This window comes from Aythya marila, assembly GCF_965140915.1.
Source record: "Aythya marila genome assembly, chromosome: 3".
Lineage (NCBI taxonomy): Eukaryota > Metazoa > Chordata > Aves > Anseriformes > Anatidae > Aythya > Aythya marila.
This window is the reverse complement of record NC_139044.1, coordinates 38,908,596-38,932,155: the sequence shown is the minus strand read 5'-3', so window position 1 is coordinate 38,932,155 and position 23,560 is coordinate 38,908,596. Positions and strand designations below refer to the sequence as shown.

The 23,560-nt window shown below is 37.2% G+C and overlaps 2 protein-coding genes across 4 annotated transcripts in view; both read left to right on the top strand.

Annotated features, from left to right (window-relative positions):
- PLEKHH2 (pleckstrin homology, MyTH4 and FERM domain containing H2) overlaps positions 1-3,492 on the top strand; it is a 62,031-nt gene extending 58,539 nt beyond the window's left edge. For all 3 annotated transcript variants that reach the window (XM_082755828.1, XM_082755826.1, XM_082755827.1), the window contains 2 exons: positions 2,837-2,871; positions 3,432-3,492. The gene's annotated coding sequence lies outside the window, so the exon portion shown is untranslated. The remainder of the gene's footprint in view (positions 1-2,836; positions 2,872-3,431) is intronic.
- A 6,364-nt stretch (positions 3,493-9,856) lies between these two features.
- Positions 9,857-23,451, top strand: DYNC2LI1 (dynein cytoplasmic 2 light intermediate chain 1). The gene is made up of 6 exons (XM_082755832.1): positions 9,857-9,914; positions 11,444-11,520; positions 12,412-12,509; positions 14,822-14,914; positions 21,763-21,841; positions 23,176-23,451. Exons 2-5 carry the CDS (start codon positions 11,511-11,513, stop codon positions 21,826-21,828), a joined length of 267 nt encoding a protein of 88 aa, XP_082611958.1. The 5' UTR covers positions 9,857-9,914; positions 11,444-11,510; the 3' UTR covers positions 21,829-21,841; positions 23,176-23,451.
- Positions 23,452-23,560: the final 109 nt, after the last annotated feature.

Sequence of the window (23,560 nt, the reverse complement as noted above, 5' to 3'; positions counted from 1 at the left end):
AAAAACCTGGAAGTGAATTAAGACAGGGGAACATAACCAAATGAAGACTTCTGGAGCTGCAACTGAATAATTATGCAAATTAAACTTAGAAAAAATATATTTATTACGAACAAGTGTTACATAGGGTCTGTCTCTTGCTACATAAGCCTTCTTTGGGGACAGATGGAGTTGAGAGGAATTCTGAGTAAATTCTGAGTGAGGCCCATTTCCTGGTTTTCATCAAACAGGCAGGAGATTGTTTTTTCTACCTCGCTCTCTCAGGACACAAAGCAGCTACTCAGCTGCAGAAGGCAGCTCCAATTGCTCTTCTGGGTTGTTGGTCACCTCCCTGACTGGCAATACTCGTGACTTGTCAGGTTTACCTACTTCCTACATCCCCTTCATGGGGTGAGGTCATCCCACAGCTTTACTGCACCTGAGTTTATTAACAGCCTTAGGGCTGAGGTGAAATATTCAACTAAAATACAGTGGCCAGTTTGGGGCCGGTTCTCTTTAATGTTTTTTTATCAACAATCTGGATGCAGGACTTGGATGTATTCTAAAGAAGTTTGCAGGCAACACTAAGGAGGAGCTGTTGAGTCCCTTGAGGGCAGAGGCCTTACAGGGAGATCTTGACGAATTAGAGGGTTGGGTGATCACCAACTGTATGAAATTTAACAAGAGCAAGTGCCAGATTCTGCACCTGGGATGGGGCAACCTTGGATACGAGTACAGACTGAGGGATGAGAGGCTGGAGAGCAGCCCCACAGAAAGGGATCGGGGGATTTTGGTTGACAGCAAACTGAACATGAGCCAGCAGCGTGCTTTGGTGGCCAGGAGGGCCAGCTGTATCCTGAGGTGCATCGGGCACAACGCCGCTAGCGGGTTGAGGGAAGGGATTGTCCCGCTCTACTCTGCGCTGGTGCAGCCTCACCTCGAGTACTGTGTGCGGTTTGGGGCATGGCAATATAAGAAGGATATAAAGCTGCTAGAGAGTGTCAAAAGGAGGGCTACAAAGATGGTGAAGGGGGAGAAGAGGTAGGAGGAGTGGCTGAGGTCCCTTGGTTTGTTCAGCCCCGAGCAGAGCAGGCTGAGGGGAGGCCTCATGGCGGCCTGCAGCTCCCTCAGGAGGGGAGCGGAGGGGCAGGCGCTGAGCTCTGCTCTCTGGGGACAGCGACAGGACCCGAGGGAAGGGCATGGAGCTGGGACAGGGGAGGGTCAGGCTGGGGGTTAGGGAAAGGGTCTGCACCCAGAGGGGGCTCGGGCACTGGGACAGGCTCAGGAGGTGCTCGGGCAGTTGTGCGGGACACACGGCTCGGTTTTGGGGCGCTCCCGTGTGGAGCTGGGAGCGGCCCCGCGCCGAAGGTAGAGGCTGCGGGGGCCGAAGGCCGCGGCTTCTCCCCCCCCCGCCCCGCGGAACTACAGCTCCCAGCCCGCCCCGCGCCGTCCCCATGGCGACGGGCAGCCGGGCCCGGCCGGCGGGGAGCGATGCCCAAGGCCGGGTAACGGGGGGAGCCCCCCGGGGCCGCGGGAGGGGGGCTCGGCCGGGGGGGGCCGCGCCTCGGTGCCGGGACCCCAGAGCCAAAGGGGTGGCCATGGGGGGGCCGGGGAAGGGGCAGCCGCGGGCGGGGCCGTGGCCGTGGCCGTGGTTTCGCCCTAACGCGCCCCGGCCGCGGCTTTCCCGGTAGCGACACGCTGTGGGACGCGGCGCGGGCTGAGGCGGAGCGGCGAGGAAGCTCCGGCGGCGATGGCGGGGCCGTGCGGGAGCAGGCGGTGCTGTGCGTGGGCAGCAAGCGCGGGGTAAGGCCGGGGCCGCGCCCGCCCTGCGCGCCGCTGCCTCAGGGCAAGGGGGGGGGGGGGGGGGGGGGGAGCGGGGTAAATTCGGAAAAGTCGCGGCCAGAAGGAAAGCTCCTCGCTGTGCCTGGGTGACGCGCTGTTAAGTGTCCCCCTGTTAAAGCTGAACGGGTAACAAAACGATTTAAGTGCGCTTCGGCCGGTTTTGTTGTAATTAGAGGCGCTGGCACCCCGCCTGCGGTTCTGCCCGTGCCCCTCAGGCAGGTGTGAGCGGGTCCCGCCCGAGGGCGCCAGCTCCAGGTGCCACGGGGCCTGGGCTGTTTTACCTCATTGCCCCAGAATTTGGTATTCAGTAATTTCATATTCGTCTTTTGTTGGCATTTAACTGAAAAGTAAATCAGAAAATACTCGCCTTTTTGACCAAGTGAGTCGCAGTTATAAGAACACTTTTACTCTAGGAGTATTGGTATATATACAACTTCTAATTAACAACCTTTAAAATACTTTTTAAATTACAAAATGTAATTTTGGGGGGATTTACACGAAATTCACAGATTTTTGAGGTAGGAATTGACAGAGGAGTAAAACTGTAGAAATGCTTGTCCCTTCAAAGTGATGTTGTACTCATACTCAGTGTCTGAATTGCAACAGTGCAAAGATATTTTTCCGTGTGTTCATCTGTATCTTAAGTAGTCTTTTTATTTCCATCTCGTCAGTAATAACTTATGCAAACCCTGTGGAAAGCTGGCATACTTCTAATAATTAAAGACTGTTAAACGGTTTAACAGAGTTGGTCAGGTTGATCACTAATGTCTAACTTTACCTACCCTGGTCCTATTGCTGTGTTTGTCATCTCCATCACTCTGTAAGAATGGTAGTGTAGCTTCATGCTGACAGAAAGTTGGCAGCTAACTTGCCACTATAAGGTCACAAACAATTACACGAGTTTATACTTTTCAGGTACTTTACTATCGGAATATTAAAATAATAATAAGTTTCATTTAGTGATAACTATTTACGCTTTAATGATGCTGCAGTAGACTTCTTTGTTTTTAATTTCCAGGGAAAGACCACTATTATACTGAGGTGTCTCGAGAGGTACGTGTGAAATTTTTAGAAGAATTTTTCAACTGTGGATACTTACAGGATAATCATAATAAAAGATGTCATAAGAAACAGTTGCCAGTAAAAGAGAACGGTTTAAAATAGTGTTAACTAGTAGCAGTAGTCTTGAAATCTGGTTACTTACTTGCCAGGGGTTGATAATGATCTGTAAGCATTTGCATTTTAATGTTATTAAAGTGTGTGATTTTTCTGAATTTCATATTATGTGATAATTCATAATACATGCATACAGATGTTGTCTTCTGTGTCCCACTGATCACTCATAGATCGAACTTATCACTGCTACCTGTTAAGCTGCCCCCTCCAGTCCTCTCCAGCATGAGAGTGCCGAAATGGCCATCGGTTGAGATTGGTGCTCCTTTTTCTCCTGTCATTGGCAACAACTGATAAACTGAGATCTGTCCTCTTGGAGTGTTTTCTCTGTATTGCTGTTTCTAAGCCACATTCTGAACAGACTGGACTATGCTATAGTAACAGTAGAACTATCCTTATTATAGGATCTTGACAAAATAATTTCATTTTTCCTTGGATAGGGAAGAGATTCCAAAGCCAACATTAGCTTTGGAGTATACCTTTGGAAGAAGGGCAAGGAGACACAATGCAGTGAGTACCCAGAAAGTATAGTTTACTTAACATGTATGTATGTATTTATTTATTTTATATACATAGTTTATTTTTATGTATAAGAATCTTGGGGATTTTTAGCTTATTGTTTGTGAGGAAAAACTTTTTCTTTTTTAATATTATCTTCTTAAAGTTAGCTATTTTAATTTTCTATTTTAATTTCCAATATATTTTCCCCTTCACTAGAATGCAGTAGACCTGAGACCAAAGTATCACACAAAGCAATCAGTTACATTTTATAAAATCTACCTTGTTTGTTGTGTTTGAATGCTTTTATTTTCCAACTGTAGGAAGATGCATAGGATGCATGCCTTGAACTTTGTCTTTAAAATATGAAATGAGTATAAACCAAGGGAGGTCTCTTACAACTGGATTTATGAGAGACACAGTCATCTCTGAGGATGTTAAACCATCATTAAGTTTTGGGTTATGTGCCAGTATCACTAACTTTTGCACTGCAGAATATGTTAATGGGAATATTGATTCCACTCTGATCACTACACTGTTCAGCAGTAGTAACTATTGCTGCAGCTACTTGCTGTTCTATTACTGAAGCAGGGAGTGGAAAATCTGGCTTGGTCTAAAAGATAAAAATCACTTAAAACTTCTCCCAGAAGCTAAATGCGAATGTAGAGATTTGTTACTCTTCTGATTGAGAGCATTAGTCTTGAACTACAATAAACTAAAAGAAAGGGATGAAAACCTGACATACATATATATTCTTAATGTTTTTTGTTAATTATGCTGCTTCCTGACTTCTTCACTCTAAAGCAGTCATTCATCAAGATGGGCATAGGCATGCCAGGAGTATTTAATAAGTGTTGTATGGGATTTCTTGAACATGTTTGGTGTTTTAGAAAACACTGGTGAAGTAATACATGTTATTGTTCTGAGTCACTGGCATGAAAACCCAGCTTATCAGAATCAAGATCTTCTCTTGGTGTTGCATGGAAGTGTGTGTTTCTAACATAAAGAAACTCTTTTGCAGCCCAAAGATATAGCTCACTTTTGGGAGCTAGGTGGTGGAACCTCATTACAAGAACTGATTCGAATACCAATCACTAGCAACAACATAAGGTAAGTGATTAATATTAATTACAATTCTTGTGTTAATTTCATCTGTCTTTCATGCAGAAATAAATCTCTAGACCACTTATTCACTAGACTGCTTATTAAAAATCTCTGGATTTTTAGGAAGTGAAGTGCCCACCCGATGAGAACAAGGTCAGACATGAGAGACGATGTTTCTGAGAGGGACTGAAACTGGTGAATTGATTTGAAGACAAAAGGAAGAAATTCAGAGAATGAAAAGAATACAGTGAGAATAATACGTAAGAGTGGTAGAATAGCCTAGGAAGAAAAAATGCATCAAGAAATGAGAATACAATGAGGGTGCCATTTTGTGTTGTGTTGTTTTTTTTTTCTAGCTAAGGAAGGTAGAGTGGCAATTGGAAGGGGCGAAACGGATCAAAAATGTTACCTTTGTATTATGATGCATTGCTATATTTCTTTGGTAGTGAGCTTTAACTTCTATTAAAAAATAGTACTAACAGGAAGGATACAATTTTTATTAAATACACTTGCTACTGTTCTGGCTATTGAGATAATGCTGTTATTTAGTGAGAGACTAAGATGGAAGAAAAACACTTCTAGCATGTGAAGCCTTTTGATGCTAGCGGGTCCTGGAGACAAAAATCAAGGATCATATTTTCATTAAATGAACTTAACTGAGCTCCACCTCTGTCAGTCTTCTCTCCCCATTTTATTGATAAAGGAATCTTCTGATCTGTGCAATCTTGAGGTTCTTTGAGTGAGCCACACTGTTCTTTAAGATCATCTGTGTTCATAAGACAATATTTTAACATATTTATTACTCTGAAGTTCTACCATCTCAAGTACTTGAGTATAGGAGCTTTTCACTGATTTTCTTGTCCATCTACAGTTAAGGAGTTTGCTTGTTTAAAAGTTCCATGAACTATGTTTTGTTGCACCAAGAGACTTTTCACCAGACTTCTTCCACAGTGTTTCAAAGTTAAATTGGACATTTATTTTGCTTTGTAGTTTTCTGATAATCACTCTAGTCTGGAATCCCCTATTTCTTGTCAGGATGGAAGTGGGGAAAAATCATTACATCCAGTCATTTTTCTGCATTTCCAATGTGTTCCTTCACATTTGTATTGTAATACTGCTGGAGTTTTGGGAGGCAGGGCTGTGGCTGGAGAGAAGTTTATATATAAACATTTTTCATTATAATCACCTTTAAAAGCCTGGTAATTGGTTTTGAGTGCTCTGAGTTCTTCCATTTGTCATTCTGTCTTTCAGAAGACTTTCTGATATGCTCATTTGAGGTTCCAGCACCATCCATGACACAGAATAATTCCCCTTAACCAGCTTTTTCTATTTAATATTACAAGAATAATGAAAGTATAGAAATCTCTAATAAATTCATGGTTAAGAAAGATCCTGACCATTTGCTGACATTGCTAATGGGGAGTGTAGACTTAAGAGATGACCAAGATACATGGCAGCAGAAGTACCCAGTCACACAGGTAGAAGTTGAATATGATCAGGATGTTTGCATATTTTACTTCTTTATATCAAAGTCTCTGGACAGAAAGTTTTATATATAGAATCTTCCAAACCCTCTGATGGAAAGTTGCCAAAGTAATAGTTCTGAACAAGAAAAGATGGAGAGGTTTGCTCAGTGCTGAGAGCATCCTTTAAAGCCATCTGCCTTTGCTGTCACATTTGATTCTATTTTAGTGTTTGTATTTTCACATTTGTTGCTTTCAGCATTTGTATTAGAGTTATGGTTGTGTATCAAAATGTAAATGGTCTCAGGCAGTGAAAATTTGACCACATAATGCCTTTTTTAATAGGTCGTTTGCTGTAGTTCTTGTATTGGATTTGTCCAAACCTAATGAGCTCTGGACTACCATGGAGAATCTTCTGCAGGCCATCAGGGACCACGTGAATAAAATTTTAGCCAAACTGGAAAAAACAAATCCTGAAGTAGCTACTGAAATTAAACAGAGGATGCGGAACAGTCTGCAGAAGGATCATCCAGTAAGTTACTTCTAATATTTTCTCCAGATGTCACAGGCCTTTATACAGTTAAAGATAATGCTTTTGAAAATCATAAACAACTCTTTTAGATTTTTATGCATGACTGGAAATCCATTTGATGTAGATGAACCTGTTCACTGGAAAATTATAGCAATTTAATAAAAATTCAATAAGAGCAGAAACAAGGAAAGAAGGTTTCTTATATCTTTTTGTTAGATATCTAATGTGATTGTTATGGCATGTTACACCAATCAAAAGAAATAGTTTTAGAGTAGCAGTTTGCTTTTTCCCCCCTCATCTTTTTAAAATGAAGATGAAAACTAGAATGTACAAAAGTCATCTAGCAAGAGACTAGCTGAAGGTACAAATTTAAGCAAAGAATATGGTTATAACAGCCATCAACATGACTATATACTTTGCATTTATTTAAATGTCTATCACAAACTCAATGCCTTTTGATAATCTGACAACTAATTAAATTATAAAGTTTCAGAAATGTTAACATCAGTCCTTTAAACATAATTGCTAACTAAATCTCTGGAAAAGCTAAACTAGATTATGTGCAATAGAAATGAAAAATCATTGTGCATTAAACCTCTGCAAATGTTGTGCATATATAATGCATAAATAAGTATTCAACAGTTCAAAGGCTTGGCACATAAATCTAGTTACTGTAGCTTCTATAAAATGCTTCTATATAATGTAATGTAGCAAATGCTTATATTGAAAAGTAACTTTTCCATTTTTTGAGAAAGCAACCTATGCAACACTCAGTAGATTTATAGATATACAGTATAGCATTTGAGCTCTGCTGGATAATGATTTTGTTTTTCACTTTTAGAGAAGGTATTTCACAAAAAGAAAATACCTACAAACACACTCGGCAACAAATCATGACCACAATGTCAACTTTACGTGTAGAGCTTATGAATTGGAAAACTGCAAACTTTTTTCAATAGTAAAAAGCATAATGCCACTAATTGCTTTGAAGAGAAGGCTTGTTATACTTGCCCTGTAGGGAACACAATTATACCTTCTCCTCTCAGATTTCCATTCAGCCTTCATTATCAAAATCAGGAAGGATGTAAACAAAATGTTATGTTGCTACTGGGTTCTCTTGAAACCTTCATCACTGTTCAGGGAAAAAATTATGTCAATTTTGTGGGAGGAAATACCATCTTTTATAATCAAAAAAGTAAATGACAGTTCAAGGAAAAATTTATTTGCTCCTTTATGCCTAAACATTCTTGTGATAAAGAAGAATTGATAAGATTTTGGTTTGGTTTCCTTTGTTGTCTTGTTTGTTGTTGTTGTTCTGTAGGGTTTCTGTTTGTTAGTTTGATTTATCATTATTATTTTTTGAAGGATAAGTTATATTCCATTAGACTGGATAAAGTATTGTTGGCTATGATAAAGCATAAATCTATCAAGTGCAGACCTTGTTTAAAGGTGGCTGGATGCCAGTTTTAATGTTTCTGACGTTATTTCTATTTATTTTTTTCTCAAGAAACCAACACTTCATCTATTTATCTTTTTCAGTTCTGTGTTCTATGCATCCAATTTTAAGTTACGGTAATTTTGCTCAGAGGTTTTACCTTGACAGTGTAGGGACGAAGCCATTATTTTTCCCCTCAAAGTACAGGATCTTCTGTATTTGCATCTTGTCATTTCTCCTGCATGTGAAGTAAGCAGGTTTAGAAGAGAACAGTTAGGTCAACTTCTGCTATGACTTCTTTCTTTTCCACTCTTGTGCAACCAAAGCAGCTTGACTGTCGTAGTGTTGACACAAGGGGATTGTCTCATTTCATGTGGACTACACAAAAGCCTTCCAGATATACTGATCGAAACTGGTGGTAGGTCTGTGAACGAATGAGAGGGTTTCGCCCTCTTCCCTTTCCACCTAATGTTGGAACTGGAGTATACACTGCAAAAGCCCTTTCATGGCGCTGAGTTTTGTGACTGCTCAGAGGGATTACTTCCTAACTGTTTACAAGCAAATGAAAGAACTGTAGAATATGGTGTGGATATAGAATTGAAGTTCATTCATCCAACCTAAGGTTTTGAAAGAATAAACCTTGTCTCCTGTAAATTAATGTAACCCCTTTCAGTTTGAACTGTTGCAATCTTCTACAGCTTGTTTACACTGCGTAACTGTCATGTATCTGTTCAATAGGATTACGAGTTGGTTGACCCTTTTCCCATACCCTTGGTGATTATTGGAAGCAAATACGATATTTTTCATGTAAGTCACTCTTTTACTTTTGTGTTCTTGTTGGTAGTTGTGACAGCAACAACAGTAAACTATCATTTTGTTCTGCAACTTTTTTTTTAGTGCTTTTTCAAGTTCTTACAAACAAGTGAGTAATTGCATCTTTTAGCAGGGAGAGGAAAGAAATGTGGTACTGCTGGATTCTCTCCTAGGACTTTAAAAGCCCAAACAAATGCATACTCACTTTTGAAGTGGCACTTGATCATGAGAAGCTAGAACAGTCTGTTTGATTTTCAGCTGTTGTGCTGGCAACTTCTGCTTCTCTGATGACAGTACATGGATACCAGGCCGACCCTCTGATTTAATTCTTTATTACCAAGGCTTTATGCTGAGCCCTGGACACTTTAAAAATGTAAAAATCAGTGACTCTCATATAATAAACACAGAACAACAGCCTAATGCCACTGGGGTCTACAGACAGACTCCTGCAAGCTTCATTGGGACCAGGTTTTTGCCTCCTTTCTCCAGGGAAGGCCATCTGTATGATCTTGTATTAAAGGAACATAAATGAAATGGTATTTCTGTGCACCTTTCCAATCTGACAGTTATTAGAATGTAAAGAACATATGGCCAAATGTTTACTTAAAGTTAAATGTTTTCACAAAAAGAAGAAAATTCTTACTGTTCTTGAAGGCAGTACTTCTAAAATTTTAAAACAAAAAGAAACATAAATTAATTGGAAATTGAATACGCATTCCCAATTAAGAAACTTTTTCTAGACTAACATTTTGCCTGAATTATGCTCCCTCTGTAAAAAAGAAACAAAGGGAAATTGTGACATTTCTTTTCAGAGTAGGCTGTTACTGACTCTGTCTTACAATATAATTATGCTGACAGCTGAACGCCTCATATATTGTAGTCTAACTGCATTGCAGTTTATACAAAAAAAATGAAAAGTTCTAGCTGTTATATTTTTTTTTTATTTATTTTTTTTTCTAATGCATATGTTCCAATATCAACTTTTTTTTTTTTTTTTTAGGAGTTTGACTCTGAAATGAGGAAAACAGTAAGCAAGACACTTCGATTTATTTCGCACTATTATGGAGCATCATTGGTGGTATGTATCTTCATTTTCTAACTAAGGAAAGAAAAGATGAGCAATAGTTATGATATGAAACAATGTTTTAAAAAATAGAAATGCAAAACTCTTAGAGAAAATAGGGCTTAATTGGTTTTACAATAGCTTTCTTAATGAGCTCGTATGTAATGTGGGTTACAGGGATTGGCAGGGGATAGATGAATATACCTTGTTAACAAGCAACATACCTAATTTCCAGTGTCAGCAAAAACTAAATGAAAATGGTTATGTGTTAGCCACTCAGTTGCTGTACTGACTTTACTATGTGGCTGGCCAAAGTTTTTGTTGGTATAAGAAAGCATGACAGGAGGAAGCGATTGTCCTAGGTGGCGTTAGAGGACTGCTCCCTTCAGTAGACCGATGAACGTAGGTCTAATGACCAGGCTTCTGAAGGCTAAAAAACTTGGCTTCAAGGGCATGTCTTTGCAGCAGTTTAGGTGTACCTGATTACCACACGTGCACTTTTGAAAAATAAAACCAGGACTTTTTCACAGTACTGAGTAGGAACCGCCAACTCAAGAGAACCATGAAGATGATGAAGTATTTATGTGGGCATAGAAACTGATCTGAGTTTGGCAGATCAACTCCTGAGTAAAGGCAAAAATATGCAGGAATATGTGAAAAATATTTACAACCCAAGACAGCTGCCTCCTAGTTTCTCTCTGCATCCGAAGATGGTTCGAACTTTATCAACCACTATTTATGTAAAGCCTTTTTGTGATAGTGGCTTATTTTGGTTGCTAAACAACTTAAGTTTGCTTTAAATTGCTGTACTTACAGCATGTCCCTTTGAATCTATGTAAAATTGTACAGCTTTTGTATGCTGACATATGAATTCATCTTTTAACTGAGAATATTACTATCTTTAATTAAAAAAAATAATAAAGTATCTATGTATTATTTTAGTTAACAAATAAAAACCAGGAGTCTAAAAATTTTTGGATACCAATACTGATCCCCATTGAAATGAGTGAGAGAAAGTTAATTTCCCACAGGAGAGATCTGACTTGTTTCTCAAAGAATTGAATCTGTTAGGATATGTAATACCTTAGAAAGGAATAAGCGTTCTGCTTGAGAAGATATTCTGGGAGGTGTTTTCCAAGAAATCTGTACTGGTTCTGTTGCTATCGAGCTGCTTTTATTATGTGTGAACACTTTTATAGTTACTTATTACATTCCTAAGTGTTTGTGGTATTGTGGATAATTTTTAACGTAGTTTAAAATCTTACTAACTCATTAGTTTTGGGCAAAAGATTCTTGTATCTTAACATGCATGTTTCAAAAGTTGTGAATCAATATTTTAAAATATTTTTCTTGCTATGCTTTGAAAGGGAGGGTGAGATTTTTATTCTAGTAAATCTAGGAAACATACATATATATATAGAGATAGATATATTTACTGGTGTCACAAATCAACCATGCTGTATCTGAAATCCTCTGTACAGATGACATAATATAGCATTTCTGTGATGGAAGATCATAATATATACTTTTTCTCATTTATGTAGTTCACCAGTAAATCTGAGGCTCTCCAGCTGAAAGCCCGTGTTCTTATTAATCACTTGGCATTTGGCTATGAGAGAAGGTAACATAATTATTGTCCAATTATTAATTGTCTTGCCCAGAGTCTTGAAGTATTTAATAAAAACATTTGAATCACCAGAACACTTTTATTTTGATTTTTATTTTCAAAAGTATCTTCTCTGCAAGATGCTTGTTTGTGGCATTTTACTCATGTCTCAGCTCCGTATCTCCGTGCAGAACAGCAGTAATGCCTTGTTTTGATCCCCAAACTGACAGAATAGAAATGTGGTCACCACTAGCATTGAATAGACTTTATTTACCTATATTTGCATGCAAAGCCCAATAAGAGCCTAGTCTTGTCTAGAGTAATGTAATGTTTTTAGTTTATTACTAAATGTTGGCTTATTTTCTTTTTTTCCGTTTAGTAAGTCTGTGTCAGTGGATCACAGCAAACCTCTATTTATACCAGCAGGCATGGACTCCCTGAGCCAAATAGGTTAGGACATTTGATGTTCATTGTGTTTCTTGTTTAATTGTTTTTGAAAATTAGAAAAAAAATATTAAGCAGATACAAAGTAAAGTTGAATTCTAACACATTGCTGTCTGTTTTAACTCATCATTGAAGCAAAGGCTTAAAAAATTAAGACTATGATTCATAGTTTATATTATTGAGAATTATCTGTGCTGTTTTATGTAGTTTTATAAAGTATCTGGGCTACATCAAACAGTAATTTGTTGTGCTAACAACCTTCGATCTAAAAGAAAATATAATATACAGTACCACCCAGCCTGTTTCATGGTGGGAGATCAGTGCTTTCTCAAGGCATCTCGCAGCTTGTCACTGCAGAACATGAAATACTAAATTAGATGGATCGTTAGCCAAAATGATTTGGTATTTCATCTTGTAATAACAACATACTTGTATTATTCTGTGCTGTGCTGAAATCCTTAGGACCACCGCCCACCTCTGACAGCGATATTGGGAAGATGCGTGCAAACACTCCTTTGGAACTGTGGAAAAAAGTATTTGAGAAGACCTTTCCTCCCAAGGTAGGTGTTTGCATGTCTGCTGCACAGCTTCTTTTTTCTTAGGATAGTAGTAATTTTTGTCTGTCAAGTCCAATGACTGGAATTTTGGTCTCATTTAGGAGTACTGTTTCCTCCAACTTCTTAAATTCATACATTTTTTAAAAGAGAGGGATTGGTATGCAGTGGTGGTTTGGTTATTAGCTTCTACATCTTCAGTCACCTTCCTACATACAGGAATAATGAAAGCACCAATGTAACCCTGTTTTTTTCCAAACTTATGCTGTTGCCTTTAATTATATTGAGAGAAGCTATTCTCAGCTCCATTTTTTTTTTGGCATTTTATAAGGTGCCATATGCCCAAGTGGCTAAACCGAGTAACAGGGACTTTCCAAGAGGAGAATGCTTCAAGGCTACAGCAAGCTACTTCTTGCTTTTCTTGTAGGGCGTGAGGCTTTGAATAAAGGCAAGTATATTAGGATTCCTTACCAAAATCTGCTGGTTTGCTATGGGAAGTCTATAGAAAGTGTTAGGATTTGCAAAGTAATTAGTATCTCATGGCACCTACACAATAATAAATCTTGTACATATTTCAGAAGCTTCTGGTTGCAAGATGCAAACCCCCATGTACTTCTTTTGAATAAAAGTAATTGCTGCCATTAGTAACAAAATCATATTCTATTTGACCTGAGCAAATGCAGGCTGGTGCTTTTTCCTTGTGCTTTTTCCTTGTGTACTTGACTGTATCACAGTTTAGTGACACAGTTCTTCGTCCCTGTCCATTTTTGCCCCTACATCTTATCTGGGCATGCGAGTTAGGACTATCAAACTGTGCCTTGAGTTACACTTCACAAACTGGGCTTTTTCTAGTTTTTCTAGTTATGGATCTCTGTTCTTGGTGAGCAGGTGTCTTAATTTACCCCTTCGTTACCTCATTCATTTGATATCAAAGCCTACAAATTATTTCTGTTGGTTTGTGACCAGAATAAATTATCATCAAGATGCCATTCTCAGTTCAGTATGTCCCTACATGATAAAGATTAAATTTATACTTCTCAAAAACAATAAAGGTAGTTTAGTTTTCACATAACTTTTTCTCATGGTGTTTTTAAAAACATACAAATGTCCTGCACCCAGTAACTCCTGAACCCCCCTCAGAACAGCTGACAGTAATCACTGGACATGGGATGTGAACATTGTCCGTATGTGTTCCTGGACAGTTGCAGTGCTCTGGCCATAGAAATAGACCTGTAAGTTATTTAAATTGACTTCCTGAAGTACCGCACAGGACTTGGTTCTGACTGTAACTTTAACGCTACGCCAGTTATTCAAATCTGCAGGTAGATACATCTGCCAGAAAGCAACGGATTTATCATCTGGCCTTGTTAGCTAATTATTGCTGACAACCAGAATGGTTACTGCCATCCGCTTGTATCTCTGTGCCATAAATTGTGGAACCTTAGCAGATGCAGTGTGAAGTTAGACACCATTTCCTGGCCCTTTCTAAAGGGTAAGATAATTCCAAGTAACAACCCCTTATGCAAAAAACAAGCATTTGGGCCATTTAAGTGCACGGCTTGAATGTTTTTAGATACGTCTGAATACATTTCTCATCTTGCAGGGTCCTTCAGTGTCCTAAGGTAAGCGGTGAAATTAAAGATTTTCCAAGTAGATTTCCATTCTTTATTGGTTCCAAAATACGCTTTAACGTTTGAAGTGGTTTTATGCATTTGGAATTCCTTTTCCCATCATCTCTTCTAATGACTATTTTAATTCTGCTTTATTTTATTCTGTTATTTGTATGAGTGAGGAGACATGCAGTACAAAATTAAAAAAAATCTTATTTAATAATTTTTCTTTCTATTACTGTATTTTCTTTTTTTTTGGAGTTAAACTTATTGCTCTTTCAAGTTTCAAAAGAGGCCAAAAGATCGTAATTAACTCTTGTAGTGCTTCTCAGATACTGCAATAATGTTTCTGGTAGCTTCAAATGAAGCACGGTCTTGAGTATTAAAGCTCCTGGCGTAAGTACCCTTGTCTATACCCAAATATCACGGGCCAGAAAGGTTATTTGCTTTTTGAGGAGAGAATAATAAACAACCACCCAGTAAGAATATTTTTCTTCATTTAAGATCTAGCTGCACTGTTCTTTTCTTATCCATTATCAATCCAAGACAATGTATTATATTTTATCTAATCTGTGACCTTCAATTTTCTTCCATAAATGCAGAATTTTAATGCCTTCCTATTACAAGCATAATGCTTCCATTAGATGTATAGCATGGTGGCATCTTGTTAACGTTTACCCTGTGTGTTTCTCTCGTTTCTTCTTCTAGAGTTTCTATGATTTACAAGCTACCAAAGACCCTGGACAGGATTCACAATATGCAGAGCATGAAGTTGATGTCATGAGAGCTCAGAAAAACCAGGTGTGTTGTTGTTCAATTGCTCTTCACAGTCAGGTATTCCAGAGACACAAGCATTGCGGAATTGTAGAATATACACGTATCACCCTTTTGCCTTTAAATAATTTCAACTTTTCTTCAAGAACTCTTTAGCTTGGATATGTTGTGGTTTTTGTTGCTGTTGGTGGTGGTAGCCATGTAGTGGGTAGAGAATTGTTAGATTTCAAAAGCTTTGGCTCTTGTGGTTTCTTTGGAAGCAATTAAAACTTCCCCTCTAGCTCTCTTCCAGAATTATTTCTCTAGAACAATATTGAAACAAAGCAGTGAAACTTTCTTGGCAGTAATTTATTCATTTCTGCACCCTGTGCTCTCATTTGGGCGTTGGTTAGCAGAATTCATTAGTAGCGAATTAACACACACTGTATGATGAACTAGGCTAATGCTACAGCACTGCCATATAGATATCGATGTATAACACCACACAAAGTGAAAATGTAGGTTTTATCAATATCATAGGTATGGGCCTGTTAAACTTAATCCAAGATTTATATAGTTTTCTTTGTTTGGAAAGAATATTGCATACTTAGCCTGGAAATTCTGTATTTCCTGTAGATTCATTTGTTTCATGTGCAGAAAATTCATTGCTAGAATGACTGAGAAATGTTTCACTATTTTCAGAGGTTCTGTGTGGGCTATCTGCATGTCATTTAACTTCTTTGTGTACTAAGTTACTGTGCTTAAAAGAGGTTTTTATAACAGTGGTTAAAGATGATGGGTAGGGGAGACCTTTCAAAGATGGAGTGTACCAACCTTGGTCTCACATACTTTTTACAAACCACTCCTCTTAAGATGAAAGGCAGTTTTACTGAGGTGCGCTGCAGTCAATCTCAATGAACCCTAGAATACCACAGCAAATTTCTTCTTTTCATGCTTGTAAAAAGAAAGCCAAAGGATCAGATTATTACTGCTATCAAGTTTTTATGGAGTTTGGTTAGATTGCATAAGGCCATAAACCTGTAGTTACCTGATCCAAAGAACTGCATTAATAATGTAAAAGAATAAAGCCATTTCAAGAATCCTATGCAGTCTTTGAACTTGCACATTACCTGTAATATCCTGTTAATGTAGGCATCAATTCTGAATTTGTTACATCAAGAGCAGTCTTAGATAACATTGCAATTTGTAAAGCATGTGGCTTTGGGAATTTATAATGTAATCTTATACTCAATATATCTATCTCAATATGACTTTATGGTGTATATTTTGAGATAATACTTCCGTCTTGCAAAAAAAGTTACTGGTCTATGTTGATTAAATCATACAGGAAATTATTAATTTTTCTGGTTTTAAACAAAAGAGACAGGCTTTTAGAACACTAATCTGTTCAAGGGCACTGCAAACCAGCATAGCTTCTTTTAGTTGGACTGCTACAAATAATTTGAGTATTAAAGAGAAAATTACTTTTGTTATCTACAGCTATTTTCTAAACCTCTTTATTGTAAGGTTCAGTTATTACAAGATTATTTGCATATTATTAATTTTGTTAAAGCAAAATTTTAAACGCATCATAAGTCTGACATTCTCTTTGGAGTTTCATGCTATCTATTATTAGGAGGAACAGTATATTAAAATGTTTACTATGTAACATATTGCTAATGAAATCATGGGATATAATGCAATGTGAAAGTTTCATATAATGACAGGGTACATATTGAAGTCATTTAAGTGCACGTTATTTTATTCGGTTAAGTAATGTGCTACTTTGGACTACAGATGATCACAAGTTTGCTTGTTTATCTCAAAGATAAGCTTATAGGGAAAAAAATAAACGCAAATGTAGCAACAGGAAAAAAAAATACAGTCTATTATGGCATCTGATAGAACAATGTGCATGACTAAGTGAAATTTCAGCCTTAGTCAGGACTGGCAAATAATCCTGTAATTCATTTCTAGATAACTGTGGCAAATGCAAAGTTCAGTAAAAATCAAGGCTGTTTCTCTATTGCCTTCCACTTGTGAGGAACCTTTTCAGTGTCTTAGCATTGGATGCAGCCAGTTTTAAAACGAATCCTTGTAGTTTGGATAATATAGTCCTATTTCCAGGGATTTCCAAGTTTGTTTGAAGTCTGGTTGAAGAGTTTGTCTGCAGCTAGGGTTTGTGAAGAAATAATGTGCCTTTTCAGAGCTGGCTACAATGATTCTTACCGTAAAATCAGCTTTCAGAAGTATACACTCTAGCAGCATAAAAGGTAAAATTGAGTATAAAATTAGAAGACAGATTTTTAAAAAATAAATATAGCAACAGGAAAGTACCTGGCTCGCTCTCCCATACTAGCTGTCAGCAAGTATTTATCCAAGATGCTTTGTGGCTGTAGATGTTAGAGTTCAGCTTATCAGCACTCAGTCACGGGAATGTTTTCTTTTAGACTTCAGATTATTTTGGTTCCTTAATACTTTCCAAAGTGAACAATGAGACATACCATGCTATTACTAAACCTTTTTGCTCTGAAAAACTCTGGGGCTACCCTTACACTGTGCCTTTGTTCAAGACAGAGCACGTCTCTTATTCAACTCTGTCTTTCCAGTATTCTTTTCAGGAAATTATTTTCTTTTTTCATACACCACAGACATAGAAAGTGCAGATTTACAATTTACGTCAAACAGTGCTATTGCAAATGTTTAATTTTTTTTATTCTCTGGAGTTAAGCTATGAGAGTGAATATAGCACCCAGCATCTCTCTGGAATTTACATAAAGGATAGAAATCCTTTATTATCTGGACATTTAACTGCACCTTCATTCATGGAAGCGGATGATAGAGCTAACCTTGAGCTGAGAACCAGATAGCCTCCCAGTCAGGTACTTAAGGAGTCAGCGTCACGCAGTGCTAAAGTTCGTACCAACAAGTCATTGTTACACAAATATATGACGTTAGGGATTGATGCCAGTTTTAGCTGAAGCCTAGCACTGTAAGTACTCAAAAATATAGTAATAATAAATTTTAAAAAAGAATTAGATACCTGGTACCATTTGGTGTTAGCTTACAAGAAGTAATGGCAACATTTCTCCAAGAACAGGGCTGTAAATTCTTAAAACGGGAAGGGAAAAAACCTGCTAGTATGAAATTCACTGTATGTAGAATAAGGTTAAAATATACTCTGTCACTAGTCCTTTAATCAGTCATGCAAACATCAAATTTATCTGTAGTTCATGCAACTGCTGTTTTGTTTTGGTTTAAGATTCTGGATTGAAAACAGCTCTGTTGCTCACAAAATACAGTTCTAAGACATCTTTCAAGGAAGTATAGCCCTATTTTTCCCTGATAGGAATGGCCTAATGAACCAGGTCATTCACAGCTGGAAATCATCTTTGGTGTCAGGTCTGCCATGGCTAATTAGACTCCATGAGTGTCTGATCGCGATCGGGACTCAATAAACTCACATGAGAGCCAGCCCTATTTCTTCCACATAGTGCTCTGCTATGACCATGTTGCAGAACTTCAGGAGACTATTTTAATCTTTAAGCAAAATACAGGACTTCGTACTGTGCAGTGAACCTCCTTGGTTAGGCCAGTGGCGCTGGGCAGAGCAGTACGACACTCACCTTATCATCTTATCACCTTATGCATCAGGAGCATCTCGTTTCCTCCAGACGGGAAGTGCTAGGCTTCATATCATGAAGGAAAAGTTATGCAGGGTTGTACTCAGCTGCCAAGAATAAGCTTTTTTTTTTTTTTTCCACAAGAAAACATGCCCAAATGGGTCCAACATAAGCTTTTTTTTTCTTTCTTTCTTTAAATGTTGGTTTAATAGCCTTGTTAGAGCACTGTTATTGAACTTGCTACTGAAGTTCAGTGGGTTAAGATCTTTAATCCTTGTTTCAGTATTGTTGCTTTTTACCCTGTTCCAGATTGAGGGCAAATTCAGTAAGAAACTGCATTTAAAAAAAGGAAGTTAAAGTCACAAAAAGCCAGTCCCTCAGAACTGGGGAAATGCAACAATTAAGGCTTTTCCTACAGTCTTAATTTTTCCTACTTGTTTGTAGACATTATGGTATTGTCTTTAATTACATGATCATACACTATTTTGCTGATGTCTCAATTCAATTGTTCAGTATTTCTTTTCATCATCCTTATTCTTTGTGTACCTTATTTCTCAACCTGCCATTCAGACACTTCAATGAACACAAAAGTATTAATTTTTTTCTCTGAGAATGTGTAGTAATGTTATCTTATCTGAGTGCCTCACAAACATCAGGTAAGTCTTTATTCTCAATCCCTTTATGAGATAGGTGTGATCTTCCCCAGTTGACAGATGAAGAATGTACAGAAATACAGAAGTTTTAAGTTTTCCTTTTTTTTTAAAAAAAAAAAAAAAAGAAAAAAAATCCCCTTTATGCCAGTGTTGAGACATCTAGGACAAGTTGCTAGCACACTAGTAATGTTTAAAGCATTCAAAGCTTATTGAAGGCTTATTTAAATTGCAATTGTTAATGCTTCTGTAAAGCCAATCTGTGCGCCCTGCACTTGGTACCCAGAAAAGAAAGGAAGCTTAATACCATCTTTAAACATTTTGGCTTATTTGGGGAGATATTTTTTTGCAGGATGTTCTTTTAGGTTGGAGAGAAGAACTCTTAGCTGATTATATAACTACAGTATATTTCAGAAGTCTGCTTATGCTTGGTATATGGGACTTCACAAGCAGGAAGGTAGGGTTTGTCAAAATTGTCTCTGGAATGCTGTTGAAGTTATATTTTATTTATTTATTTTTTTTTCATTGCTGACCTATAGAAATCTATTTTAGTTTGTTTTACACCAGAACTAAGGAAGTAGCCTTTCCTGACAGCACTTTTCTCCCTGGATCACTAAATTCGTTAAAGATTCTTTTCAGTAAATTTCTTCCCATATAATCCTTTTGGTTTCTATGCTTTCACTTCTCATTGAATGTCATCTTAATTTGATGCGTCTCTAAAATATTTATTTTTTTTAAAATATATATTTTATTTATTTATTAATTATCATTTTGTGTTCTGTACTTCTGTACACAGTGGAATGGCTATACGGTTTTAATATAGGCTGATTCTGATCTTTTGCACTTCATAGCTTTGAATTGCCTTTGTATCAAATCATCTTGTAGCTAGTTAAAATTAGAGCAAAACAAATTCTGCTAAGTTACCTACCTCTTTCTTGAAACAGGTTAATCAGACTTGGTAACGTTTGTGAGGCTAATTATTTGGGCATCACCCATAGGCCTCAACTCCACAGCATTGTCATTACGTGTAAAACCTCTTTGTCCATTTCTACCCCTCCCTGTAGCATTTGAGGAAATTGTTAGAATTGGAATTATTTACTTGGCATAAATAGGATACGTGTGCTTCTTAAAATGATCACAGTATTCTCTACTACCCAACTGTTGGAAGCTTGCCAACAGTTCAGTACATTCTAAGATCATAATTACTTTATATTAATAATGAAGGAGTGAAAATACTGAGTAAAGGCTGGTTTACTGATGGAACTATACAGTAGTACTGGAGTTGTACTTAACAATGCAACTTAACTAGATTTAGACTGGATACAGTTTGTTCTACGTTAGTCATCTGTGAATTATGTAACTGTAAAACCAGACTTTTGCAAGCATCTTGAAGGATATGCACTAATTAAAAATCCTCTTACCTGTTCACAAAGCTGTCGTGTTCCCTGAAAGTTTTGCATTGCTGATGAAGCTGCTGAAATTACTGCCTGAAAGAAAATCCAATGGAATTGCCTTGCAATTTTTAGATGATGATTTCTCTGTTGCTCTGCCCTTCATTTTCTTCCTCCCTCAGTGCTTGAGACTGATAATTAATACTTCGTTTAAATTCACCGGGTGTGAATTTTGTCACTGGTATCTGTATACGTACAGAGAAACCTCAGTCTGTTAAGTCCACTCCATTAAAAACAGAACAGGAATCACAAACACTTGTCCACTTCTGAGGGTCTTTGCTGCATTTATACTAGTCACTTGTTCACGTCCAGCTCTTTTCCTTTTTCTTTAACCTCCAAATTTTCTTTATCATCATCCCAAGCTATTTCAGTACCAGTACAACCATAATTACACAGACGTGATTTTCTGTGATTCCTGGAGACTGGATTTACTTTTTGCTTTGGCAGATAATTTTAATATGTCTTTTGTCTCTCTGTTTGCATGAATTCTTCAATAAGTAATGGAAACAACTGAAAAAAAAACAACAGTTTCTGCCTACTCAGTCCTATTCATAGCAATATATTTACATGGCAATATTTAATGTCTTCACAGATCATGGTACTGTCTAAATTTGGAAATTTTGTTTTGGAAGCCATTCAAGTAACAAATGTTAAATGTGGCCTTCTACTCACTTTCAGACTGTGCATCTAACTTTCTTTACTTGCACATAAAGCACATAAATAAATAATACTCCTTAGCAGACCTTCGTGGGGTGGTTACCACAATATAGGACTTAATACTAAAGGGACTTGGTAAGTCATAGCAGCACTAGATCAAAATTATCCTTAGGGTTAATTGAACTCAGTGAGAAATTCCAGCATGATTATTTATTTTGTGTTGTAGTTAATAGCTAGTACATTCTTCTGATAAGAAACAATGACCTTTTTTTTCCTATTGCAAGCAGTACATGCTTAGGTCTACCAGTTACCTCAATAGAGTATCATCTTCCTGCAAGTGTAGTCAAGTACAGCACCTGTAGTATAATTGTATTAAAAATAAAAATCATACAGTACATTCTTTGCTACTGTGACAAGTTTTTTGTACGTGCTTTAGAGTATTAGACGGCTAATGTATCTTATCACTTTTAGTTATAAGGATATTAAATTAATATGTATTTGTGCTTCTCTTTCAGGAGCTTGAACAATACAAAAGAAATGCCTCTAAATCCTGGAAAGAAATGGATTTTGACCCTGACTGATGAACTGCTCAAGGTATCTTCAGTTTCACATTTGTAAAACTAATTATTTTAATGTTACACTAACAATTCACTTTTTTTAAAGTGGGGAGAGAAGAATTGTTCAGAGATATGAAGACTGGCAGCAGTCAGTCCTACCTATTTTATAATTGCTAACAAATTACTCAACTTACTTTTTGAACAATTCTGCCCTAAACGTGTATTAAATGCAAATATTTTTTTCACACCCAAAGTATGAAACTACATGATGAAGTGTGCTAGGCATCTTTTTCTTATTTCCTTGCATAGATGATTCAAAAGCAAAGCTTAAGAATACATTTGCATCATAGGATGATGCATGTGAATAGAACAGTTCCACAAAAACTGGCAGAACAAAATACAAGTTCAACCAGTTTTGACCTGGTCTAAAATTCAAAAGTTTGCTTTACCAGGAATTATTTATGGCACTGTATAGCATTTTAATACCTCTGCACAGAATTCAAGACAAGACATTCCTGTCAAATATTCAACTGCTAGGAATTCTTTCTAATGAGTTTGACAGATACTTGGTTAGTGGTAGAAGCATAATTACTTCACATTCAGCCTAAACTTGGGAAATGCTAGCCTAAACTGTATACAGCTTTCTGTTCATGGATTTCCTCACTATAATTTAGCTGGCCTGAGTCTTTTGAGAATATGCAAGTCAAGATCTGGATTAAGGCCAGACGTGTCTTTTGAGAGCTAAGCCTTGTAGACTTGTCAGAGAGTAAATGCCTGAACAGGCACTTGGCAGACCAGATTGTAAGAATATTCCCTGCTGAACATCCTTACATGGGCATAAAAATGGCAAAGAAACTAATTGGGTACTGTTCCATCCCTTTCTAGTTATTTTTAACATATTTGTTCACTGATTACTTTTTCTGATTTAAGATATTTATATATAAAGATAATTAGAAAAAAAATTTGGCCTCACAGTTAAATGGAAAAGTTGCACTAACTTGAGGATTTCGTACCCTGTTAAAATGTGTGTCGTCTCAAAACTGAAATTATTTTATTATGGAATTTTAAGATACAAGTATACTTATCTGTACAATGTAATCACTAGCTACACACTATTTGTTCAGTGAACAAATAATTTCTTCCTTGAACAGGAAAAGTAAGTTATAAAACTTAGGTATTTTGCATCTGCTAGTCTTTCAATTTGGGAAGTTACTTCTATTTATCATTTGGATAAATTAGACTCTTTCACATGTTAGCAAAGCCACAAGAAAAAATTTTAAACAAAGATACAAATTACATCACTTCCAAAAAAAGGGAAACATTTTTTTCCCTACTTAAACTGATACTTTATTACCTTTTTTTTTTTCCTAGTAATTCACAAGGTGCTTCCAAGAGGGGATTTAAAACTTGATAAAGAGAAGAATGAACAGATATAATAACAGCTGTCTTCTGTGATCTACCATCATTTACACAACTGAAACATGTTTGGTAACTTTTATATTGCTTAAAGATCATAACGATTATTGTACTCAGTGGTGGCATGGTTGGACAGTGTGTGTAAGATTAAAGTGAAATGATTTCTTGATTCTGTCATTATTTACGCTAGTTAGTCTGTTTCTACAAATCTCCCAAATGGTATCAAAAGCAAGCATACTATTTTAAATACAATTCTAGGAGAAACAGTTACTAGCAATTATATCCCTTGGCTTATTGGTAATGGTTAAAACAAAAATAACAACAACAAAATTGGGGAAAG

Coding starts and splice junctions, on each gene's coding strand:
- DYNC2LI1 (XM_082755832.1), top strand. Junction 12,510..14,821: donor AGAAGACCTTTCCTCCCAAG/GTAGGTGTTTGC, acceptor TTCTTCTTCTAG/AGTTTCTATGATTTACAAGC. Junction 14,915..21,762: donor TGAGAGCTCAGAAAAACCAG/GTGTGTTGTTGT, acceptor CTTCTCTTTCAG/GAGCTTGAACAATACAAAAG.